This window comes from Micromonas pusilla (genome assembly GCF_000151265.4).
Source record: "Micromonas pusilla CCMP1545 genomic scaffold MICPUCscaffold_1, whole genome shotgun sequence".
In the NCBI taxonomy this organism is placed as follows: domain Eukaryota; kingdom Viridiplantae; phylum Chlorophyta; class Mamiellophyceae; order Mamiellales; family Mamiellaceae; genus Micromonas; species Micromonas pusilla.
The window spans coordinates 231866-253617 of NW_003315882.1; the positions used below are offsets into that span (position 1 = coordinate 231866).

General features: G+C 68.6%; 9 protein-coding genes across 9 annotated transcripts; 5 read left to right on the forward strand and 4 right to left on the reverse strand.

Moving 5' to 3' along the window:
- Positions 1 to 151: 151 nt before the first annotated feature.
- On the reverse strand, positions 152 to 2309 carry MICPUCDRAFT_49883 (palmitoyltransferase; the record flags this gene model as incomplete). Its single annotated transcript, XM_003055307.1, has 3 exons — positions 152 to 1421; positions 1593 to 1954; positions 2182 to 2309. 3 exons carry the CDS (start codon positions 2307 to 2309, stop codon positions 250 to 252), a joined length of 1662 nt encoding a protein of 553 aa, XP_003055353.1. The 3' UTR covers positions 152 to 249.
- Positions 2310 to 2698: 389 nt separating this feature from the next.
- On the forward strand, positions 2699 to 3919 carry NifU (iron-sulfur cluster scaffold protein, plastid precursor; the record flags this gene model as incomplete). Its single annotated transcript, XM_003054764.1, has 1 exon — positions 2699 to 3919. One exon carries the CDS (start codon positions 2699 to 2701, stop codon positions 3917 to 3919), a length of 1221 nt encoding a protein of 406 aa, XP_003054810.1.
- Positions 3920 to 4068: 149 nt separating this feature from the next.
- MICPUCDRAFT_49885 (helicase/polymerase domain-containing protein) lies at positions 4069 to 10059 on the reverse strand (the record flags this gene model as incomplete). Its single annotated transcript, XM_003055308.1, has 1 exon — positions 4069 to 10059. One exon carries the CDS (start codon positions 10057 to 10059, stop codon positions 4069 to 4071), a length of 5991 nt encoding a protein of 1996 aa, XP_003055354.1.
- A 182-nt stretch (positions 10060 to 10241) lies between these two features.
- MICPUCDRAFT_49886 (chloride Carrier/Channel family) lies at positions 10242 to 12156 on the forward strand (the record flags this gene model as incomplete). The annotated part of the gene is made up of 4 exons (XM_003054765.1): positions 10242 to 10837; positions 10970 to 11092; positions 11305 to 11650; positions 11830 to 12156. 4 exons carry the CDS (start codon positions 10242 to 10244, stop codon positions 12154 to 12156), a joined length of 1392 nt encoding a protein of 463 aa, XP_003054811.1.
- A 53-nt stretch (positions 12157 to 12209) lies between these two features.
- On the forward strand, positions 12210 to 14377 carry MICPUCDRAFT_49887 (chloride Carrier/Channel family; the record flags this gene model as incomplete). The annotated part of the gene is made up of 2 exons (XM_003054766.1): positions 12210 to 13358; positions 13502 to 14377. 2 exons carry the CDS (start codon positions 12210 to 12212, stop codon positions 14375 to 14377), a joined length of 2025 nt encoding a protein of 674 aa, XP_003054812.1.
- A 291-nt stretch (positions 14378 to 14668) lies between these two features.
- On the forward strand, positions 14669 to 15527 carry MICPUCDRAFT_49888 (uncharacterized protein). The gene is made up of 3 exons (XM_003054767.1): positions 14669 to 14741; positions 14917 to 15005; positions 15289 to 15527. Exons 1-3 carry the CDS (start codon positions 14688 to 14690, stop codon positions 15440 to 15442), a joined length of 297 nt encoding a protein of 98 aa, XP_003054813.1. The 5' UTR covers positions 14669 to 14687; the 3' UTR covers positions 15443 to 15527.
- Positions 15528 to 15610: 83 nt separating this feature from the next.
- On the forward strand, positions 15611 to 17274 carry MICPUCDRAFT_49889 (uncharacterized protein; the record flags this gene model as incomplete). Its single annotated transcript, XM_003054768.1, has 1 exon — positions 15611 to 17274. The coding sequence occupies one exon, from the start codon at positions 15611 to 15613 to the stop codon at positions 17177 to 17179; it is 1569 nt and encodes a 522-aa protein (XP_003054814.1). The 3' UTR covers positions 17180 to 17274.
- Positions 17275 to 17294: 20 nt separating this feature from the next.
- Positions 17295 to 18251, reverse strand: MICPUCDRAFT_61108 (uncharacterized protein; the record flags this gene model as incomplete). The annotated part of the gene is made up of 1 exon (XM_003055309.1): positions 17295 to 18251. The coding sequence occupies one exon, from the start codon at positions 18249 to 18251 to the stop codon at positions 17295 to 17297; it is 957 nt and encodes a 318-aa protein (XP_003055355.1).
- A 2428-nt stretch (positions 18252 to 20679) lies between these two features.
- On the reverse strand, positions 20680 to 21546 carry MICPUCDRAFT_12329 (uncharacterized protein; the record flags this gene model as incomplete). The annotated part of the gene is made up of 1 exon (XM_003055310.1): positions 20680 to 21546. The coding sequence occupies one exon, from the start codon at positions 21544 to 21546 to the stop codon at positions 20680 to 20682; it is 867 nt and encodes a 288-aa protein (XP_003055356.1).
- Positions 21547 to 21752: the final 206 nt, after the last annotated feature.

Here is a 21752-nt window from a genome sequence, read left to right on the forward strand (position 1 = left end):
GATGACGGGTCGCCACTGCGTTCGCGTGATTGGTCCGCACGGCCACTTGGTCGCGCGGCAACGGATCTCTTCCACCGATATTTTCGCGTTTTCCTGACCGCGGCGCATACGAGTGTATCGCTGCGTTCGACCGCGCATTTCGCGCCATAAATCGCAATTCCAAAAAATTACGAAGGTAATTGTCACAAGGTAAAAGGCCGCGTTCGAAGACGACTAGCTAGTAGCGCGCCGCCGGCTCTCTCGCTCGCTTCACACCATGCTGTCCCCTCCGCCGCGCCCCCCACCCCCGATCAACCCCTCCATCTCCGACTTATTCATCGCCCACCGCGCCTGCGTCTTCTCCTCGTCGTTCCGCTGCGCGCAGAACCCCGCGAGGTTCTTGAGCTTGCTCCCGCGGTCGAACGGGTTGCGAAACTTCCCGTGCTCGTCCCGCAAATACGCGTACCGGTGCGCGTTCGCGAGCTCGTTCGTCGTGATGTTCTCCATCGCCTGATGCGTCTGCGCCGCGGCGAGGCCGAGCACGGGGAGTAAGACGCACGCGTCCCAGATGAGGAAGATGACGATCCACGCGTGCGTCCACCACGCCATCGGAGGACCGACAGCGTTGAGTCGGCCGAGCGCGACGCAAAACGAGATGGCCATAGCCGCGTTCTCGAGGCACAGGAAGATCAGAAAGTCTCTGTGATTCTTCTTCCCGATGACGTTCCCCATCCACGGACAGTAGTGATCGAACCGGTACACGCACCGGTTCGTCGTCGAGCAGTGCTTCACGCCCCACGGCTTGACGATCTTACACGTCGTGCACAGCGCGCTCCAGTTGCCCGCTTTCAGCTCCGGGTGATGCAACCGCCGCGTCTCCGGGGTCAGCTCCGCTCTCGAGCCGTCCTCGCGCCAGCCCCCGCTCGCGTCGAGCTCGCGCATCATCCCCGCGGGTACGTGCCCGATCTTCACGAACCCCGGGTCGCAGTACGACACCTTGTACATGACGTATAAACCGTACGACGCGAGCGCGATCACGCAGAGCGACCAAAAATACGGCGCGCCCGTCAGCGGCGGCAACCCCGGGGCTAACATCACCCGCGTCGCGAACGTCAGCACCAACCCCACGATGAGCGCGAAGCACGCGACAGCCATGCCCTTCTCGCGCCAGAACTTCCCCTTCTTGTTCGTCAGCCTGCTCCGCGTCTTCGCGAGGAACCCGCCGAGCCCCGCGTGCCCTTTATCCGTCGCCAGCTGCGGCGGCGTGTTGCCGTCGGCGTCCGTCGCGCTCAGCACCGCGACGCCGCCCGCCTGCGCGAGCGTGTGCGCCGCCTCCGCCTTGCCGCGGATCGCCGCCCAGTGCAGCGGCGTGCACCCCTCCGAGTCTTGCTTCATGACGTCCGCCTCGCAGAAGAGCAGGAGCTTCACCGCGTCGGGGAAGCCTTTAGGGTCGAGGGTGCATACAAAGCGAGACATGTCGGGGTGGAGTTCAAAGGCGTCAGTTGGCGTTCAAAGGCGTCGAGGTGTGTCGGGATTGAAAGCGAGGGACCCTGGGCGGAGAGAGAGGACGGCGAAAGTCCTTAAGGATCGGCGTTCACCACGGCGACGGGGACGTATGGGGACCAGTGTGAAGGAGAACGCGCCTTTATACGCGGCCCAGTGCAGCGGCGTCCGCCCGTCTCCGTCCGCCGCATCCACGTCCGCGTCCCACCGCGTCTTGAAGTGGTAGATCATGCCGGTGTGGCCGTACTGCGCGGCGACGTGCGTGGGCGTGTACCCGCGGCTGTCGAGGATATCGAGGCGCGCGCCGTTGCGAAGGAGGCACTCCGCCGTGGGGAGAGAGCCTCGGACGCACGCCCAGTGCATCGCCGTCTGCGACTCGCCGTCCGTCGCGTTCACCGCGGCGCCCTTCTCGATGAGAAACGCCGCCGCGGCGACGCGGTTGTTCAGCGCCGCCCATTGCAGCGGGACGAACCTGAGGAGAGAGAGGGATGGGGGGAGGGGCGCGTCAGATCGCGAGGAGGGAGAAGACGGAGTGTTTCAGATCGATTAGCGGAGAGAGAGGACGGCGAAAGTCCTTAAGGATCGGCGTTCACCACGGCGACGGGGTCGTATGGGGACCAGTGTATGAAGGCGCGGTTTCGCGATCGGTCGATCGGTCGGTCGATCGCCGCGCGGAGGGGAGCGCGCGCGGGGGCGCACCCGGTCTTGTCCGGAGCGTTGACGAGCGTCGGATCCTCCGCGACGTACTGCCGCAGCTTCGCCATGTCCCCGTACGCGCACGCTTTCCACACGTCGTCCACGACCGTGCCGTCCGGGAGGGCCGCCATCGTGACGATCTAATCTAGCCAGAAAAAGCCGCGGCGCGACGACGACGACCGGGCGCGATTCGCGAAACGTCGGACGCGCGAGATCGACGCGCGATCGCGGGCTCTCGACGGCGGATCGCGCGTTCGAGCGCGCGAACGTCGCGCGCGAGAGGAGTGGAAGGCGCGGGCGCGAAGCGCGACGACCGCGACGCGGGAACGGGACGCGCCGGCGCGTGTGTTCGCGTCACCAGAGGCGTGTGCCCTTCATCAGGCCGCGCGCCGAAGCGCGGTCGGTCGGTCGCGGCTCGGGGTTTCGCGAGACAGGAAGAGAGGGCATCGGTGGGTGAGGCGCGCCGTCTCATCACACCCGCGGCCGCAGCCGACAGGCTCGCTCCACGACCGCGAGAACGATGCCGTCGCACGCCGTCGCCGTCGCCGCCGCGCGCGCGCTTCACCGCGCCGCACCGCCGAGCGCGTCGACCGCGCGGCGCGTCGCCGCGCCGTCCGGCGGGGCGACCCCGCGCCGCTCTCGAACCCTCCCTCCCGTCGCGCCGCCGCGCGCGTCGTCGTCGTCCTCCTCCTCCTCCACCGCCGCCGCGGTGGACGCGGAGACCGTGCACGCGATACGCTCCGGCCCGCCGGACGACGGCACCGCGATCGTCCCTCTCCGCGCGTGGCTCGAAGCGCGCGACGGCGACCCCGCGGTCGCGAGCGTGTACGCAATCTACGGCGCCGACGACGTCATGCGATACGTCGGATACGCCAAGGACGCGTCGCGCGCGGTGCGCTCGCACCTGGAGCGTCAGGGCGACGACGCCGCGAGCAAGGTGCGCGTCGCCGCGTTCGCGAACAAGGCGACGGCGACGCGCGCGAACCTGCGCGCGGAGCAAGATCGGTGGATCGGCGAGTGGGTCGTCTCGCGCGGCGGCGCGGAGACGGAGATACCCGTCGGGAACCAAGCCGCGGGCGCCGCGAGGTGGACGCTGACGCCCGCGGAGAGCTGGGAGAACGAGGAGAAGCCGGCGCCGGCGGAAGCGAAGGCCAACGAGGCCGGGACGCCGTCCGTGGGCGCGGACGGCGAGGTCATCAGCCCGTACGCGGCGGAGGCGGCGGGCGCCGACGCGGAGGAGGAGGAGGCGCTCGATCCGAACCGTGAGCTTCTGCCGCTCACCGTGGAGAACGTGGACAAAGCGCTGGACGAAGTCCGGCCGTACCTCATCGCGGACGGCGGGAACGTGGCCGTCGTCGGGATCGAGGACGGCGTCGTCGCCGTGCGAATGTCCGGCGCGTGCGGATCGTGCTCGTCGTCGACGGCGACGCTGAAGGGGGGCATCGAGAAGACGCTTCGACGAGTCTTCGGCGGAGAGAACGTGAAGGAGGTGGTGAACTTGGACAGCGACGAGCCCGGGAGCGCGCTGACGCTGTCGAAGGAGGCGGTGGAGGCGCACCTGGAGAAGCTCGCGGGGGCGATTCACAACTACGGCGGGAGCGTGAAGCTGTTGGAGGTGATCGAGTCAGAGAGAGCGTTGGTGTTGGAGTTTTCGGGGCCGGTGGCGTTGGCGCAGTCCATCGCGTCGTCCATCAAGGGGAAGTTCCCCCTCGTCGCGGAGTGCAAGATCAAGCAGGTGTGACGACGGTCGGACGGTCGGTCGGTCGTCGTTGCACTGCAACACTAGCTAGTGTCTAGCTTAAGTACGAAGGTAATTTAAGACCCCGACGGAGTCGAATATATGCTCTACATACTGCTAACTGCGCTCGGAAAAGTCGTTCCGACCTCCTCTCATCCGTTCACCTCCCGGAGTCGCCCCCAGTCGTCCCCGACGCTGACGCGCACGGGCAGCGGCACCTTCATGTCGTGCACCTCGCGCGCGCGCTCCATCACGCCTCTGATGGCGCGCACCGCGACGTCAACCTTGCGCTCGTCCACCTCAAACAGAAGCTCGTCGTGCACCTGTAACACCATCTCGCACGCGTCCACTTCTCGCAACGGCGCCCACTCGTCGTCGTCGTCGGCGCCGCCGCCGCTCGTGAGCTTCGCGTGCAGCTCGATCATGACCCGCTTCACGATGTCCGCCGCGGAGCCTTGGCACGCGGTGTTTATCGCCTTGCGCTCGTCCGCGGCTCGGATTTCCCCGCCCGCGCCCGTCGCGTTCAGCGACGGCAAAAAACGACATCGCCCGGCGATCGTCCGAACGTGCGGCGGCGTCCGCTCGCGCGCGTCCTTCACGAGCGCGGACTTCCAGCGCTCGACCCCGGGGAGCGAGCGCTTGAAGTCCTCGATCGCGGCGCGCGCCTCGAGCTCGGTCACCCCCATCGCTTGCTGGTATCTCCCGACGCCGGCGCCGTAGCAAATCCCGTAACACAGCTCCTTCGCCTTGGCTCGGTCCTCGTCCGACACGTTCTTCGGCGTCGTCCCGTCGCCTTTCCATCGCGCGGCGATCACCTTGAACGGATCCACGCTTCGCACGCACAGCGCGGCGATCAACCCGCGGTCGCAAGAAAGGTGCGCGATGACCCTGAGCTCGATCTGCTTGTAATCGAACGCGATGAGCTTCTTCCCGCGAGGCGCTCGAAACGCGTTTCGAATCGCGAGCGTCTCCTCCGCTCCGGCGTCCGTCCCGGGGCTCACGCGCCCGCTCGCGCTGAGACGCTCGGGGTACGCGCGAGACAGCGCGAACTCCCTCGGCCGCGGGACGCACTGTAAGTTTGGGTCCTCCATCGCGAGGCGCCCGGTCCCGGTGTTCGTCTGATGGATGACGCCGCGGAGACGAATCGTGACGGATTCGTCCGCCGCCGCCGCCGCGTCGCCGCCGAGCTCGCTCTTCGCGAGCCGTCCAAACTCGTTCGCCTCGTCGAGAAGCTTGCGCAGGGACCGATGCTCGAGCACGAGCTTCGGGAACGCCGCGATGGGTCCCCCCTGCTCGCGAACGAGCGCGAGTAAATCGTCCTGGCGCGTGCTCCGCCGTCCGCGCGCCGCCGTCGGCTTGGCGCCGCGCGGCGGCTCGGCGCCCAGGCCCGCCGGCGGCGCGTCGAACAGCACGCGCGCGACGTCGTCCGAGCTCGCGAGGTTAAACTCCGGCGGCGCCATCCCGGGGTGGCGGCACGCGAAGTGCGTCGCGACGACGGCGACCGCCTCGGTCTCGATCTCGCGCACGCGTTTCGTCGCGCGACGCAGCTGCCGCGAGAGCGTCGCCGGCGCGAACGCGACGCCCGCGCGCTCCATCGACGCCAACACCGGGACGAGCGGCATCTCGATCGCGCGTAACGCGTCCTCGAGCCCGCTCGGCGCGCGCGGGTCCGCGAGCTTCGCGCGCACGAGCGCGTCGAGCGAGAGCGCGGACGCGACGGCGAACGCCGCGTTCGCGCCGCCGGCGTTGACGCCGTCCGCGGTCGCCCTCGGCCCCCGCCACTTGGACGCCGCGCGAATCGCATCCGCGTCGACGTCGCCGGCGAACCGTTCCAACATCCCCGCGCACGGCCCGCGCGCGCGATCGGGGTCGACCGCGTTCAGGGCATCCCACCCGGTCTGAGAAGAATACTTAAGGAGCTCCTCGTCGGGATGTAACACCCACGCGGCGATCTTCACGTCCACGACCGGCGCCGCGATCGTCGCGCCCGCGCCCATCGCGCGAAGCTGCGGCTTTAAATCCACGGTGACTTTCCCGACGCCCGAGCGCGAGAGGACGTCGCGCACGCGCGTCCACGGCAGCCCGCGCGTGGCGCCGCCGCCGCCGGCGCCGTGCACGATCGGCGCGTAGAACACCGCGAGCGGGTTGAAAGGAAACGACAGCGCGATCCCGACCGGCGGGGCATCGCGCTTCGCGCTCGGCTGAAGCACGAACGCGTAAAACTCCGAGGAAGACCAGCGCGCGTGCAACGCGTCGACGGCGACGGCGTCGCGCACGACGACGCATCCGCGCGCGCGTTCGAGATCAAACGACGACGCGGACCGAAGGAGGTCCGCGACGTCAACCTCTCGCATCGCCTCCTCCGCCTCCGCGTCGTCGTCGTCGTCCACGGCCGCGTCGGCGTCGGCGTCGGCGTCGATCGCAGGCAACGCCTCGAGCTCCTTTAGCTTCGCCTCGGACTCTTCCCTCGCGAGTCGACGAGCCTCCGCGCACAACGCCCGCGCGCCTCGTAAGATGATCGCCGCGGCCTTCATCTCCCCGCCGCGCGCGCCGCGGCACTGTTTCAGCACGCCGGCGAGCTTCTTCTGGTCCAGACGGAGGATCGCCTCGGGGGAGCGGTAGCCGGCGTTGTACAGCGCGCGCGCTCTCCCGGCGCTTATCATCGGAATTTGGGTGAGGCTCACGATTTCCTCGCGCGCGCCGGCGGCGATTCGATCTTGAAGGCGGGCGAGTAAAACCTCCACGTCGCCCCAGCCCATGGGCCCGCACAGCGCCGCGACCTGCCCGGCGTACCGCACGGCCTGCTCTTGCAGCTGCGCGAGGTACGAAGCGAAGCCGTTCACGTTCGCGTCTTTGCCATTTTCCGAAAACGCGCGCGCGATGTCCGCGACGTCGCGTTCGGCGACGAGGTCTCTCAGCTGCAACGCTTTCATGAAGCGGTGACAGACGCGGCGCGACGCTCGGTCTTCGGGCGTCTTATCGCGCTTGCTCATCTTCAGTTGCCTCGCGTAGGAGTCCAGCACGCCGCATCTCGTCGCGACGTCGTGCTCGTGCTCCGTGAGGTTATCGTACACGGAGACGAACGCCGTGGGGTTCAGCCGACACGTCGTGTCCGTCTTCGGAGGCGCCACGGGCTTATTCCTCGCCGCGACGATCGACGCGGGAGACAGCGGATCGTCCTTCGCCGCTCTCGCGCCGCCGCCGCCGCCGTCCGCGTCGACGTCCATCGGCGCGGGCGGGTCCGGCGGAACGCACAGAAACAGCAAGTGCAAGTCGCTCTCGAGGTTTAACCCCCGACGCGCGCGTTTGACGACGTCCACGACCGCGGCGGCCTCGTCCGGCTCGAACCGGCCCGCGGCCGCGGCGCGCCCGAGCGGAGACGGCGTGTACTCCGCCGTCTTCTCGTTCCAGGACATGAACCCTCTCTGCGCGAGCCACGCGAGCGCGTCCTTCGCGCCGCGCGCGGTGACTTCTTGGAAATCGTTCAACGCGTTTAAAAGCGTGCACTGAATGTAGCACTGCACGTCGCGCGCGGATTTCACGAGCCCTCCCGCGAGCGCTTCGAGCATGACGCGTCGCATGCGCTCGCCCGCGATCGTGGACGACAGCGCGTCGCCTTCGGAGAGGAGTCGCCGCGCGAGCTCGCGCGCGAGCGCGGCTTTGGACTTTGCTTTCGATTTCCCGCCGCCGCCGCCGCCGCCGCCGCCGGCGGCAAAGTCGCAATCGATCTCGCTCGGCTCTGGCACGACAACGAACGCCTCGCCGCGGTCCGCGAGTCCGGCTCTCCCCGCGCGCCCCGCGGCTTGCTTCAAGTCGCGCGAGGACAACAGCGCGTGCCGCGCGGGCTTCTGGCGGTAAATGTACGGGTGCGCGATGATCACGCGCGACGCCGGGAGGTTCACCCCGGCGGCCATCGTGGACGTGCAGCAAATCACTCTGATCGCGCCCGATCGGAACCCGTCCTCGACCAGCCGCTTCTCCTCCGCGTGTAGCGCGGCGTGGTGCCACGCGACGCCGTTTGCGACCGTCGTCGCGAGCGCCGGACGGTTCGCGGTGTCTGTCGCGTTGGGGTTGACGTTTCGCAACGACGCGGAAATTCGATCGAGCCCGTCGGAAGCGCGCGCGTCCGCGTCGACCCGCAGCTTCTTCGAGAGCATCCGCGCCATGACCTCGCACTGAAACTTCGCGCTGCAGAACACGATGACGCCACCGCCGACGGCGCCGCGGTCCATCGTCTCCTGCGCGAGCTGCGCGACGTGCGACGCGTCGTCGCCGTCCTTCAGCGATACTTTCCTTCGCTCGCTCAAGACGTCGTCGTCTTCGCCGTCCTCCACCTCCTCCTCGCGACTCGGTAAAGGATACACGTCGCTTCCGAGCTTGATCGACAACCGCAGCGCGACGGGCCTGTAGTCCGTGACGTACAGCGCGGCGTCGTCGAGCCACTTCGCGAGGCCGTCGACGTTCGGCAGCGTCGCGCTCATGCCGATGATCTGCGGCGTTCGCTTCGCCGCCGCCGCCGCCGCCGCCGCGGATTTACTCCCGCGGCTGCTCGCGCTCAGCGGCTCTCTCGATCCCGCGCCCTTCCCGCCGTCGCCGCCGTCCGAGCTCGGGCTCACGTTCTCCGCCGCGATCGCCGCCGCCGCGGCTTTCGACGACGCGAACAGGAGCTTCGTGAGCATCAGTTCCAGCGTGCTGCCGCGGGATTCGTCTTGGACCATGTGCAGCTCGTCCACGACGACGGCGGCGAGGTCGCGCACGCGGTCGTCCTCGATGAGTTTCGAGACGACGTCGTTCGCCTTCTCCGGGGTGCACACGAGGAGGACGCGCTCTTTCGAGTCTCGCGGCGGCAGCGCGCCGCCTCTGCCGCCGTAGAACCGCTTCACGTCGACGTGTATCAACTTCAGGAGTTTCGCGAGCTCGTTCGCGCGTTCGTCGCACAGGGAGATAAACGGGAGGACGATGATCGCGAGGTTGCCGCCGCGGTCGGCGGCGACGGCGTTCTTCTCGCGACGCTTCCCGCCGAAACCGTCAGCGACGAGGCGTTTCATGAGAAGTATATCCGCGACGATCGACTTCCCTCCGCTCGTGGGCGCGCAGTACACCAGGTTCTTGCCGCCGTCGGACACGCCCGGCGTCGAGAGGCACTCCGCCTGCCACGCGTGCAACCTCGTGATGTTCTTCTCGTCGCGGTAATACTCCACGACCGGCTCGGGGAGCCCCTGCGACGTCATCGACGTCTCCGCATCGGGAGGGGGATGGGGAGGAGGACGATGACGCGGCGGCGGAGGCGCCGGCGGCGCGGTCGTCCTCGCCGACGGCGCGAGCGACGACGCCTCTCGAGGCGACGGCGTCGACCCCGCGCCGCCCGCGCTCGCGCTCTCTCGCCCCGCGCCGTAGGACAAATACCGCGGCGCGAGGACGCTCTCGCGCGCGCCGCGCGGGGCCGCCGCCGCCGCCGCCACGGCGGCGGCGACGAAGCCGCGCGCTCGCCCTCCTCCCGGCGCCGTCCCCGTCCCCCGCGTCGGTCGAAGCGGCGCGGCTTTGCATCCGATCGGCGACATCGCCTCGTCGATGTCGAAGTCGCCGTTCAGGAGCTCCGCGACGGCGGCGTGGTGCGGCCCCGCGACGACGACAGTTGTTTTCTTATCGTCCATCGCCGTCGCCGCCGCCGACGTCGGGGCGACGACCGTCGCCGTCGCCGTCGCCGTCGCCGTCGCGCCTACGCTCGCGGCTCGTCTCGCCGCCTCCGCCTCCGCCCACTCCTTGCTCCCTATGTTTTCCCACGTCTCCACGGCTTCGACGTACTGCTCACCCGCGAGATACGCGTCGATGAGCGCCGCTTTCTCGTCCGAGGACGGCGTCTCCGAGAAGCTGCGCCGCGGTCCCCGAAGCGGCGGCGGCGCGGGGACGTCGCCGCTGCCCTGGCTCTCGTTCGCGACCGACCGCGGGCGTTTACTCAGCGAATCGCTCGTCTCCGCGACGGCGACGCCGGTGACGATGTCGTAGCACGTTCCCGTCGGGCTCGGGCCGCGGTTCGCGGTCGACAGTGGTTTTCTCCTGCGCGCGCGGAAGGGCGGGGAGGCGAGCGGAGCGGCGTGATGAGCGACGAAAAGTGAACGCGTCGACGCGACGGACGAAAGCATTGGGCACCTCCGGGACGACGACGCGACGGGACGGCGGGGACGCGCGCGCGGCGCGCGCGACGCACTTCTTCCCGCTCATCCCCTCGATCCAATCGATCGCGCCGTCGTCCGCGACGGCGATCTCGTGTCCCTGCGGCTTCGGCTTCGTCGCTCGAAACGGAAGACGCGTCTGAGGCTGCGCGATGGAGGGGGGAAGGACGCGTCAGACGTGCGAAAGAAATGCCAAACGCCGCGAAGCGCGCGACGCGGGCGTAGCGGCGCCGATGACGTGCCTGCTCGCCGTTCGCCGCGTTCGCGCTGACGACGGGGGAGTAGTTCGGCGGCACCTCCGACGTGAACGCGTTCATCGGCGACCAGAGCTCGCCGCTCATCGTTCGAGCGGTCGAGCTCGCGCGTCGCACTCAGCTCGGAACGACGAACGAACGGGAGGGTTGCCAAATCGTCCCCGCGCTCGCGGAGCGCTCCGCGAAGGCGCCGAGAGCGCTCGCGCCTCAGCGCGACCGACGGCTCCGACGACGACGACGGGCACGGGAATCGAACTTCCCGCGTCGCGTCGCGTCTCTCGCCGCGGTGTCGCGCGCAATGCCGCGCCCGCGGCGCCGATCTCGCGTTTTTGGCTCTTCCGAGGTTTGCGACAGCTCGCGAGACGAGATTCGAACCGCGGCGCGGTGTCGTTTTCGCACTGTCACGCGCGCCGCCGCCGCCGCCCCGCCGTCATGCGACAGCCTCTGCTCGCGTCCGCGCCGCGCCCGCCGCAAGGGCCGGTGCGAAGACACGAGTCCGTGTACTGGTAAGGCTCGCGCCGTCGTCCCTCCTCCGCGCGCGCTCCGCGCGTCGCCGCGTCGTCGAATCTCACAAACGCCTTCCCCGATCTCGCGCCGCGACATTCGCCGCGCTCACTGACGCCGAGATCCGCGGACCCTACGCCCCGCGGCGACGTCGAAGCGTACGCGCGCTCGCGTCGGAAGCACAACTGGAGCGAAAAGTTACAGCGTCTCGAATCCCTGGACTACGAAGTCATCGACAACGAACGGTGCGCGCGCGCGGTCCCGTCCCCCGCGAGGCGTGGCATTCGTGAAGTCGTCCGCGTTTGCGTTTTCGTCGCGCGAGATCGCGGATCGAGACTCTTTTTTTCGCTCTCGTTCCGTTCGCCGTGGCGCCTGGTCTCAGGTGTCCGACGACGACGCCTCTCTCCCTTCCTCCCTCCCACCCACCCACCCTCACTCCGCCTCGCACCGCTCGCAGGTTCCGCCAGACCGGGCGGCACACCGCGCGCGTCGCCAAGTTTACCATCACCGTCGTCATCGGCGTCGTCGTCGGCGCCGTCGCGTTTTCGATCGAAACCGCCGTCGACGCCATCACCACCTGGCGCCTCCGCGGGCTGTCGCTCGCGCTCGCCGACGCGGAAGCCGCCGGCGTCGACTTCGCCGGCACGCTCATCCCCGCGTGGCTCTCCATCGCGCTGAGCGGCGCGTCGCTCGCGTTCCTCGCGTCCGCGCTCGTCGTCGTCGTCGCCCCCGCGGCGACGGGCGCGGGCGTCGCGCTCGTGATGGCGACGCTCAACGGCGTGGACGTCCCCAAGGCGCGTTCTGTTCGTTCTCCTCGCGCCGGTCCCCGTGCGACCCCGTTGGCGCGGTGCACGCCGTTCCTCGAGGCGTTCTTTCGCGCGCTATCCGCCTCACGCTTCGACACGTGAGGACGCCATCAACCAATCGCGCGTCCGCTTGACTGACACGTGTCTTCCCTCGGCCAATCAAAAACGACCTTCAGCTTCTGAGCGCGCGCGCCGTGCTCGTGAAGATTATCGGCACGGCGCTGAGCGTGTCGAGCGGCCTTCCCGTCGGCCCCGAGGGCCCGCTCGTGCACATCGGCGCCGGCGTCGCGTCGTTCTGCACGCGTCAGCAGCGCATGCGATGCGGCGAGCGCGTCGTCCTCAGCACGCACGGCGTGCGCGGCTTCGACACGTTCCACAACGACCTCGATCGGCGGGATTTTCTCAGGCGCGTTCTGCGAACGTTTTTCACCCGCCGCTCGGCGCGTTCTATCTCACACTGGTCCCCATACGACCCCGTCGGCGTGGTGAACGCCGATCCTTAAGGACTGCACGATCGCATCGACGTTCAACTGACCGATAAACAAACTACCTTCGCATGGAACCCTCTCTCCTCAGCGGCGGCGTCGCCGCGGGTCTCGCCGCCGCGTTCGGCGCCCCGATCGGCGGCGTGCTCTTCTCTCTCGAGGAAGCGAGCACGCACTGGAGCCACGACACGACGTGGCGGTCGCTGCTGTGCTCGACGCTGGCGATCCTGACGCTGTCGCTCTGCCGCGCGGTCGGCGCCGGCGCCGGCGCCGGGCCCGGTCCCGGACGCGCCGGGTTCCTCTCGCTCACCGCGCCCGGTCTCATCTCGTTCGGGTCGTCCGACGGCGCGCCGCCCGCGCGCTTTTACGCGTGGGAGCTCCTCGCGTTCGCCGCGCTCGCCGCGTGCGCCGGGTTCGTCGCCGCGTTTCTGACGCGCGCGGCGAAGGCGTTGTCGCCGCGACGACCGAAGACGGGCGCGTGGCGCGTCGCGGAGGCGACCGCGACCGCGTTCGTCGTCGTCACCGTCGCGTTCTTCGCGGCGACGTTTCTCGGCGTTTGCCGCGAGATTCCGGGGGGAGACGCAGACGCGAACGACGCGTCGTCCGCCGCCGGCGGGGGCGCCGGCTCCGAGATTTGGACCCCCGCGGTCGCGGTGGCGCTTCGGTGCCCTCCCGGCGCGTTCAACGACCTCGGCGCGCTTCTCCTCGGCCTTCGCGACGACGTCATCGCCGCGTTGTTGTCCGAGACGGAGGAACACTCCGTCTTCACCCCGAGGTCCGTCGCCGTCGCGCTCGTGATCACCGTCGTCGCGATGGCGTTCGCGTGCGACGTCTCGCTCCCCGCCGGGATGTTCATGCCGACGATCCTGTGGGGCGCGCTGCTCGGACTTCTCTTCGGGCACGGTGCCAGGGCGTTCGCATCGCACGTCTTCGCGGCGTCGAGCGGCGGCGCGAGCCTGAACCTGACGGCGGCTCCCGGCGCGTACGCGTTCGTCGGCGCCGTCGCCGCGCTCGCCGGGGTCTTCCGCGCGTCCATCTCGTTGGTCGTCATCATGCTCGAGGGGACCGGGCGGGTCGGGTACCTCGTCCCTCTCCTGCTCGGCGTCGCCGTCGCGAACCTCGCCGGGCGCGTCGTGAACGGGCCGTCGCACTACGAGGAGCAGCTGAACGCGAAAGGCGTGCCGGTGTTGCGGCATCACGACGCGGCGGCGCCGTCGGATGTGAGACTGCTTCCCATACGACCCCGTTCGCGTGGTGCACGCCGTTCCTTAAGGATTTTTCCCGTCGTCACTCTTCACCCGCGCTTCCCTTTCACCGTTTGACCGGTAAGACGTTCGACTGACCGATCGCTTCACCCACGCAGTCGCCGCACGCGTCGGACGTCGCGGAGAGGAGGATGGCTGCGGACGTCGAATGTTTCTCCGCGATCGAGCGCGCGGAGCGTATCGAGAAGACGCTCAGGGAGACGACGCATAACGGGTTCCCGATCACGACGAGCGATGGGCGTCTCGTGGGGCTCGTGCTTCGGTCGCAGCTGATGGTGCTGCTCGCGCGGCGCGCGTTCGTCGAACGCGTCACGCCGCCGCCGCCGCCGCCGCCGGGGTGGGGCGCGTCGTCTTATCTGGACGCGTCCTTCTCGAACTCGAACTCGACCTCTCTCGACGAGGACGCCGCGTCGTGGGGGTTGCTGCCGGACGACGTCGAGATCGCGCCGGCGGAAGGCGAACCGCCGGCGGAAGGCGAACCGACGGAGCAGCGAGCGGCCGCCGCCGCCGCCGCCGCCGCGTACTACGCGGCGATCGACACGGACATGCGGACGTTTCACCACCGCCACGCCTTCCACGACCGCCACGTCTCCACCTCCCGCGAAGCGATCGACCGCCTCGGCCTCACGAACGTCGAGCGCGCGATGCGATGCGACCTCGGCGCGTTCATGAAGATCGCGCCGTTGTCCGTGACGCGGCGGTGTGCGAGCTGGAGGGCGCTCGGATACTTTCGCGCGTGCGCGTTGAGGCACCTCGTCGTCGTGGACGACCGCAACGTCGTCGTCGGGATGCTGACGCGGAAGGATCTCATCGGCGCGCCGCGCGGTACCGGCGGCGCCGGCACCGGCGGTGGAGGGGGACGCGGGCGCGTGGGGGAGATTTTGAACGCCGCCGTGGACGTCGCGGCGCGCGAGGCGCTCGACCTCGACGCGAGCGGCGGCGACGAGATTTTCGTCGGCGCCGGGAACCTGTGAGCGGCGGCGTCGACGCGGGGCGGGGGGGGGCGGACGACGACGGGGGACGGGCGGGGGGGTGTATACGTTTATGCGACGCGGACGAGAATGGAATGCGTGCACGCGCGATACGACGCGGCATCGGAACCGGGAGTGAACGAATGTAACGACGAGCGACACGACGCGTCCGCGAAGGTACACGTAGTCTACGAAGGTACACCGCGGCTCTGACGAAAATCGTCCAGTCGCGCTTTGATTCGCTCGCTCGCGCCTCAAATGGAACGGTCGGGGCCCGCGACCCTTCATACCAGCACCTCCCGAGACGCGCACGATGTCGAGGGTCGCGGCGCAGAAGACGTGGCAACAGATCTGGATTCGCCCTGAGGTGCGTCCGCGCGCGAACCCGACGCGTTCGGATCCCGCGCGCGTCCGCGCGCGACGGCGCGGGCGCGCCCGGCGAGGAAATGGAACCCTAGCTCGGAGCGCGACCCCCCCAGACGAGTCACCCCCGCCCCCCCCACCGCGACCTTCGCTGACGTCCCCGCTCCCCTCGATCGCAGGTGTTTCCCATCGTCGCGGCGATCGGCAGCGCGGGCACGCTCTGCGTGTTCTTCTGCGGCCGTCAGATCTCCAGCTCTCCCGGCTTCCGGTGCGCCCCGCCCCTCCGACGAGCGAATCTTTCACGCGCGACCGCGGCATCGATTTCCATCCCCCTCGCGCGCGTCCGTCGCCCCGCCGCGGCGCGCTGCCGGACCGCGCCGCGCCGCGGAGTCGCGCGCCGCCGCCGCCTTCGACGACGACGACGACGCGCGCGGCGTTCGCTCGAACCTCGAAACCCGCGCCGCGCGCGAGGGACCCCGCGATCGACGTCGCGCTGACCGATCGATCCGTCCATCTCCTCGCTCCCCCCCCTCTCTCTCGAACGCCATCAGAACTTTCAAAGACGCGCGGAAGAACGAGTGCATTCCCGAGGACGCGAAGCGCGTGAAGGAGGGCATCAGCTGGAGGGAGAATCTCGTCCGACGCACGGTGAGGGGCATGAACCCGCAGATCTTCCCGGGGTTGAACGACTGGATGAGCAAGTAGGCGACGTCGAGCGGCCCCGGCAGCGGCGGCGGCGACTGCGAGCCGAATACATCATTGTAAATCTATCACTGAGAGTTATCTCGTCGTCGCGTCGTCACTCTCCCTCGCCCCACCGGGCGATCGTCGGGTCGATCCCGCAGCCTTCGCCCGCGGCGACGCCCGCGCGTCATGCGCGCGCTCGCGCCCGCGCGCGCGGCGCCGCCCGCGCGCCGCGAACGCGCGTCGTCGTCGTCGCGTCCGATGCGAACGAAGACGACGACGTCGTCGTCGCGAGGTGCCGTCGCGTCCGCGTCCGCGTCCGCGTCCGCGTCCGCGGCGTCGACGCACGACGCGCTCGCGGCGTGGGTCACGCGCCACGGCGGCGACGTCGCCGCCGTCGTCGTCCGCGACGGCTACCGCGGCCGAGGCTTGTTCGCGGCGAGAGACGTCGCCGCGGGCGACGTCGTCATGTCCGTCCCTCTCGCCGCGGCGCTCAACGACGGCGTCGCCGCGCCGCCGTACGACGGCGCGCCGTGGAGCGTCACGCTCGCGGCCGCGATCCTCGCGGAGAGGAGGATCGGCGACGCGTCGCGATGGGCGCCGTACGTGCGCTCGCTGCCGACGGACGTCGTCGGGTTCGCGAACGACGAGGGACTCTTCGACGACGCATCGTGCGGCGCCTCATCATCATCATCATCGTCATCATCACAGCTGGCGGCGGAGGCTCGCGCGCTCGCGTCGCACGACGCCGCCGCCGCGGACGAGCTCGACCGCTACCGTTCGCTCTTGACGCGCTCGCACGCCGCGCTGACGTCTGCGGGTCGCGCGCCCGCGCCGCCGACGTTCGCGGAGTGGCGGTGGGCGATGTCCATGGTGCACTCGCGGACGTTTCGACTCGAAGAGCCCGCCGCGGGCGTCGCCGGTTTCGAGACGAGAAGGGTCATGGTCCCGTACGTCGACCTGTTGAACCACGACTCGCGCGCGGACGTGTGGCAGTGCGAGTGGGACTGCGAGTGGGACCTCGGCGGCGGCGGCGGGACGTTCGTCGTCACCGCGACGCGCGATGTGCGCGCGGGAGAGGAGGTGCTGGTGAGCTACGGGGAACGGTGCGACCGGCATTTTTTTTTGTTTTTCGGGTTTCTGCCGGCGCCGAACCCGCACAACACGGTCGCGCTGTTCGCGAACGCGCGCGAGGCCGCGGCGTGGTACGAAGCCTTGTGCGACGACGGCGAGGAGGTCAGGGACGCGTGGGCGCGGCTGAGGGCGGACGCGGTGCGGACGGTGCGGAAGGAAGAGAAGTCGCGCGCGGCGGCGGCGGCGGCGGCGGCGGCGGCGAAGAGAAACGGCGACGACGCGTCCGACGACGCTGACGTGGAAGCTGACGCGTCGGACACGTCAGAAGAAGAAGAAGAAGAAGAAGAAGAAGAAGACGACGACGACGACGATGAGACGCCTCGCGGCGCGTGGACCTCGAAGGACGCGGAGGCGGAGGAGGCCGCGGCGCTGTGCGTCGGCGAGGACGCGGTCGTGGACGAGCGCCTGACGCGACTGTTCGAGCTCCTCTCCGGCTGCGACGACGTCGCCGTCGCCGCCGTTCGCGTCCGCGCGCGGGAGATGTTGACAGCCTTCGGGGGCGACGAGGAGGAAGAGGAGGAGGAAGAGAAGGAGGAGGAGGACAGCGCGGAGGTGTCCGAGGCCGTGGCGCTCGCGCGGGGGTACCGCGCGCGACGGAAAGCCCTTCTCTCGGACGTCGCGTGACGACGACGCGCGCGGCGTTCGTAGATACAGTACTACGTGTAGTCTACAGGTTAACAGGGTCCCTAGCTAGATTATCTTACTCGTATAGACAGAGGAAAGCTCGCGTCGTCGGTCGTCACGACGCCGCCGCGGGACGCGGAGACGTCGGCAACATCCCCGACGCGTGCGTCCGCCGCGTCATCGAGCACTCCACGCCGTTCTTCGGCCGCGCCTCGATGAGAAACCTCCTCAGTTTGCTCACCAGCGTCGTGAGCGTTCGCGCGTCCACGGCGGGCAGCTCCGCGGCGGCGGCTTCGCCGACGCTCCGTCTGCGGCGGCGGCGAATGGCGATCTTCCTCGCCGTCCTCGCGCGCGGGTCCGGATTATTCGGAATCAGATTCGGACTCGACGACGACGCCGTCGTCTCGTCGTCCTCCGCGTCGGAGGACGTCGTCGACGTCGTCGACGTCGCGTCGGAGCTCCGCCTCCTCGCGGCGACGCCGTCGTCGGCGTCATCCGCCGCCGCGGAGGCGCGACTCCTGCGGCGGAACTCCTTCGCGCACGCGGCGCAGCGAAACACCTCGAAGTCGCCGAGCACGACGCTCTGCGCGGTCCACGACCCGCACCCGAAACACCGCTGGTACCACCCGTCGCGCGGCATCTTCGTTCCGTCGATGTACGCGATGCCGTCGCGTCCTCGGAGTAGCGCGTCCTCCGCGGATCCCAGCCCGCGCGCGCTGAGCGGGCCGGACGCGCATCGCGCGTGCGCGGCGCGTTTCGGCGACAGGACGTCCGCCGCCGCCGCCGCCGTCGTCGCGGCGAGAGAAGCGACGCCGTCCATCGTGAAGTTCGCGTCGAGGCTGCGCCGCCGCGCGTGCCTCGCCGCCGTCGTCGTCGTCGTGGTCGAACGCGAGGGATCATCGCGCTTTTCGACGTCGTCCGCGACGACGTCGTCGAGGACGTCGCACCCGCGGCCGCATTTCGGGACGTGCGTCGCCGCGGACGGGGACTGCAGCGTGAGCGCGCGCGTGCGCTTGATCCCCGGGTGTTTCGCCGTCGCGGCGAGCGCGAGGCGGCCTCCGAGCGGCGACATGGCGGTGTGCGCGGACGGCTTCGCAAGCGGGGACGTATCGAAAACACCAAAAAAACGCCACCTGGACGATTTCGTTAGACCGTCGTTCTCGAGTTAAACGCTCCATACATTCGATCGGCATTCGAGCCGGGCGTTTCGAAGTGCGGAAGCGGGCGATGCGATTCCGAAAAGACGGCACCGGGGCGGAAGAGATCTCGCGCGCGCGAGCACGGCGGGGGCGACACGACGCGCGCGATGGGGGGCGACATCGACCTCGTGACGGGGAAACCGGTGAAGAACAAAGAGCGCGAGCTCCTCGTCGCGCTCACGCCGGAGGAGAAGAGGGCGCAGAAGGAAGCGCGCGCGGCGGAGATGGCGGCGAAGCGCGCGGCGAAGAAAAAGGCAAAGGGCGGCGGCGGCTNCNACNCCNCCNCCTCCTCCTCTTATTCCGACGCCGACGCCGCGGACGCGGAGTCCGCCGCGGACGCGATCGCTCGCCTCACGACGACGGAGTCCGCGGGCGCGTCCGCGGTGTTGTCCTCGCAGCTGCTTCTCGCGAAGCAGCGATCCGTCACCGGCGTGCTCGCGTCCGACGCGAAGAGCGCGACGAACGTGCGCGTCGAAAAGTTTTCGCTCGCCGTCGCCGGCGCGACGCTCCTGGACGACGCCACGCTCGACCTCAACGTCGGGACGCGGTTGGGGTTCATCGGCCAGAACGGCTCGGGGAAGACGAACGTCCTGAACGCGATCGCGCTGAGAGAGCTCCCGATCCCGGACCACTTCGACCTGTACCACCTCCATCAGGTGCGTTCTATACAAAAGTTGTTCACCCACCGCTCGGTTTCAACATTTGATCGCTCCCCGTTTCAACTGACCGGTGAACTGTTGTTGTATGGAATGGCCCTCAGGAGGCGGAGCCCACCGAGCGCACCGCCGTGCAGGCGGTGGTGGATCACGTCACCGAGGAGATCGCGCGTTTGGAGCGCGCGCAGGACTTGATCCTGGAGACCTCCGGCGCGGACGACGAGCGCTTGGAGGCGATCGGCGAGCGGCTGAGCGAGCTCGACCCGGACACGTTCGAGTTCGAGGCGAGGAAAATTCTCAGCGGCCTCGGGTTTTCGAGCGCCACGGTGCCGATGGAACGCGCGACGAAGGACATGTCCGGCGGGTGGCGCATGCGCGTCTCGCTCGCGAAGGCGCTGTTCGCCGCGCCGACGCTGCTGCTTCTGGACGAGCCGACGAACCATCTCGACCTCGAGGCGTGCGTGTGGCTCGAAGAACATCTGTCGCGGTATAAAAAATGCCTCCTCGTCGTGTCTCACAGTCAGGACTTTCTGAACACCGTGTGCAACAAGATCGTGTGGCTGCACAACAAAGACCTGCGGTATTACTCCGGGAACTACGCGACGTTCTGCACGCAGGTCGAGGCGGAGGAGAAGATACAGTCGAAACTGTACGAGAAGCAGCAGGCGGACATGCAGAAACTGGCGGATTACGTCGAGGCGAACCACGCCAACGGCAAGGCAAAGTCCGCGGCGTCCAAGGACAAAGTCCTGTCGAAGATTAAATCCGAAGCCGTGGAGAAGCCGTCGCTGCGGACGAACACGTTCGTGTTCGAGTTCCCCGAGTGCGATAAACTCCCGTCGCCGGTGCTGCCGTTCGACAACGTGTCGTTCTCGTACAGCGGAAAGAAGGAGGAGTACCTGTACCACGAGCTGGACATCGGCGTGGACTGCGACTCGCGCATCGCGCTCGTCGGTCCCAACGGCTGCGGGAAGTCCACGCTTCTGAAGCTCATGGCCGGGGAGCTGACCGCGACGGAGGGGGACGTGAAGCCGCACACGGCGCTCTTGATCGGGCGGTATAACCAGCACAGCGCGGAGCAGCTCGAGCCAGAGAAGACCGTCTTCGCCTTCTTCAAGTCGACGTACCCGAACTCGCCGACGTTTAAGCGCACGGACGAGTACTGGCGCGGGTGGCTCGACCGGTTCGGCTTAGACACGAAGATGCAGAACACGAAGATCGGGTGCTTATCCGACGGCCAGAAGTCCAGGATCGTGTTCGCGATGATCAACATGCGAAACCCGAACTTGCTGCTGCTCGACGAGCCGACGAACCATCTCGACGTGGACGCCATCGACGGCCTCGCCAACGCGATCAAAAAGTTCAACGGCGGCGTCGTCCTCGTGTCGCACGATTTCCGTCTGATCGATCAGGTCGCGGACCAGATTTGGGTGTGCGAGAACAAGAAGGTGACGGTGTGGAAGGGGAGCATCCGGGAGTACAAGGCGAAACTGGCGAAGGCGATGGGCGTCAAGTTTATCTAGCTAGACGAAGCAAGCCGGCGAATTCTGTTATTCCCTCCTGCGCTCGTCGTCGGGTGTATCATAGCGAGTTGAAACTAACTAACGCGGTCGAGCGACCGACTGACCTTACCCTGACGACGCGTTCACAGCGCGAGGTGCCTCCGCAGCGCGTCTTTCGCGCCGCGCGGGATGAACGACCCGTGACACGGCAGCGCGGCGTCGAAGTCCCAGCTCAACACTTTTTCTCTCGCGCGCGCGAACTTCTCCCGGTCGCGGACCATCGCCGCGCGGTAAAAGGGCAAGTACACTCGATCCATCCCGAACTTCCACAGCCTCGTCCCGGGCGGAACGTCATCCCCGCCCGGGTAGTTCCAGAACACGTCCGTGACGAACGCGACCCCGCTGGCGGCGTGACAGAACACGACCTCGTTGAAGAACGGCGTCGACGTGAACGGATTAACCTCGCAGTCGAAAAGCGCGACGTCGAACTCCCCTCCCCACGCCTCCGGAGCGCCGTCCTCGCCCACCTCCGCGTCCCACGGAATCCCCGGCTTCTTCGCTCTCATCCCCGGGCACCCGTAGAGCGTCGCGTCTGGGTACGCCTCCTTCCACTGCGCCGCCCACTTCACGTGCTCGTAGTTTGGCGACACGACGTGTTTCACCGACCCGAGCGCGTCGATCGCGGCCCGCGTCGCGTCGTCGAGGTCGATCGGCGAGTGCACCCACAGCGCGCCGTCTCGCAGCCTCACGACCGCCATCTTCCCGCCGACGTCGATCGCGTTCCACGTGAACGGCCGCTCCGCGGCCCAGACGACGCCGGGGACTACGTCGGTGAGGACGTTCCCGGTCGGATTGCTCCACGTCTTTTCGTAGCGCGCGCTCGGCGGTCGCGCGCTCGACGACGGGTCGGACGCGGACGCGCGAGGACGCGCGCGGTGGGCGCGCGTCCTCGCGCGTCGATGGACGACGCCGCGCGTCGCGGGCGTCGGCGCCGACGCGAGCGCGCGCATGCCGAGAGAGCGTCGCGCGCGAGGAAGTGTCGTTGTCGCTACTCCCGTTGTTGTTTTTTCCAGTTCGTCCGTGCTATCTATTCGTCGTCGTCGTCGTCGTCGTCGCGACGCGCTATCACATGCTACTAATACTCGAACCCGCGCCGTCGTCGCCGACGCGTCCGATCGTCCCTCGTCGTTCATTGCCCGCGCGTCCAACGCCGTCG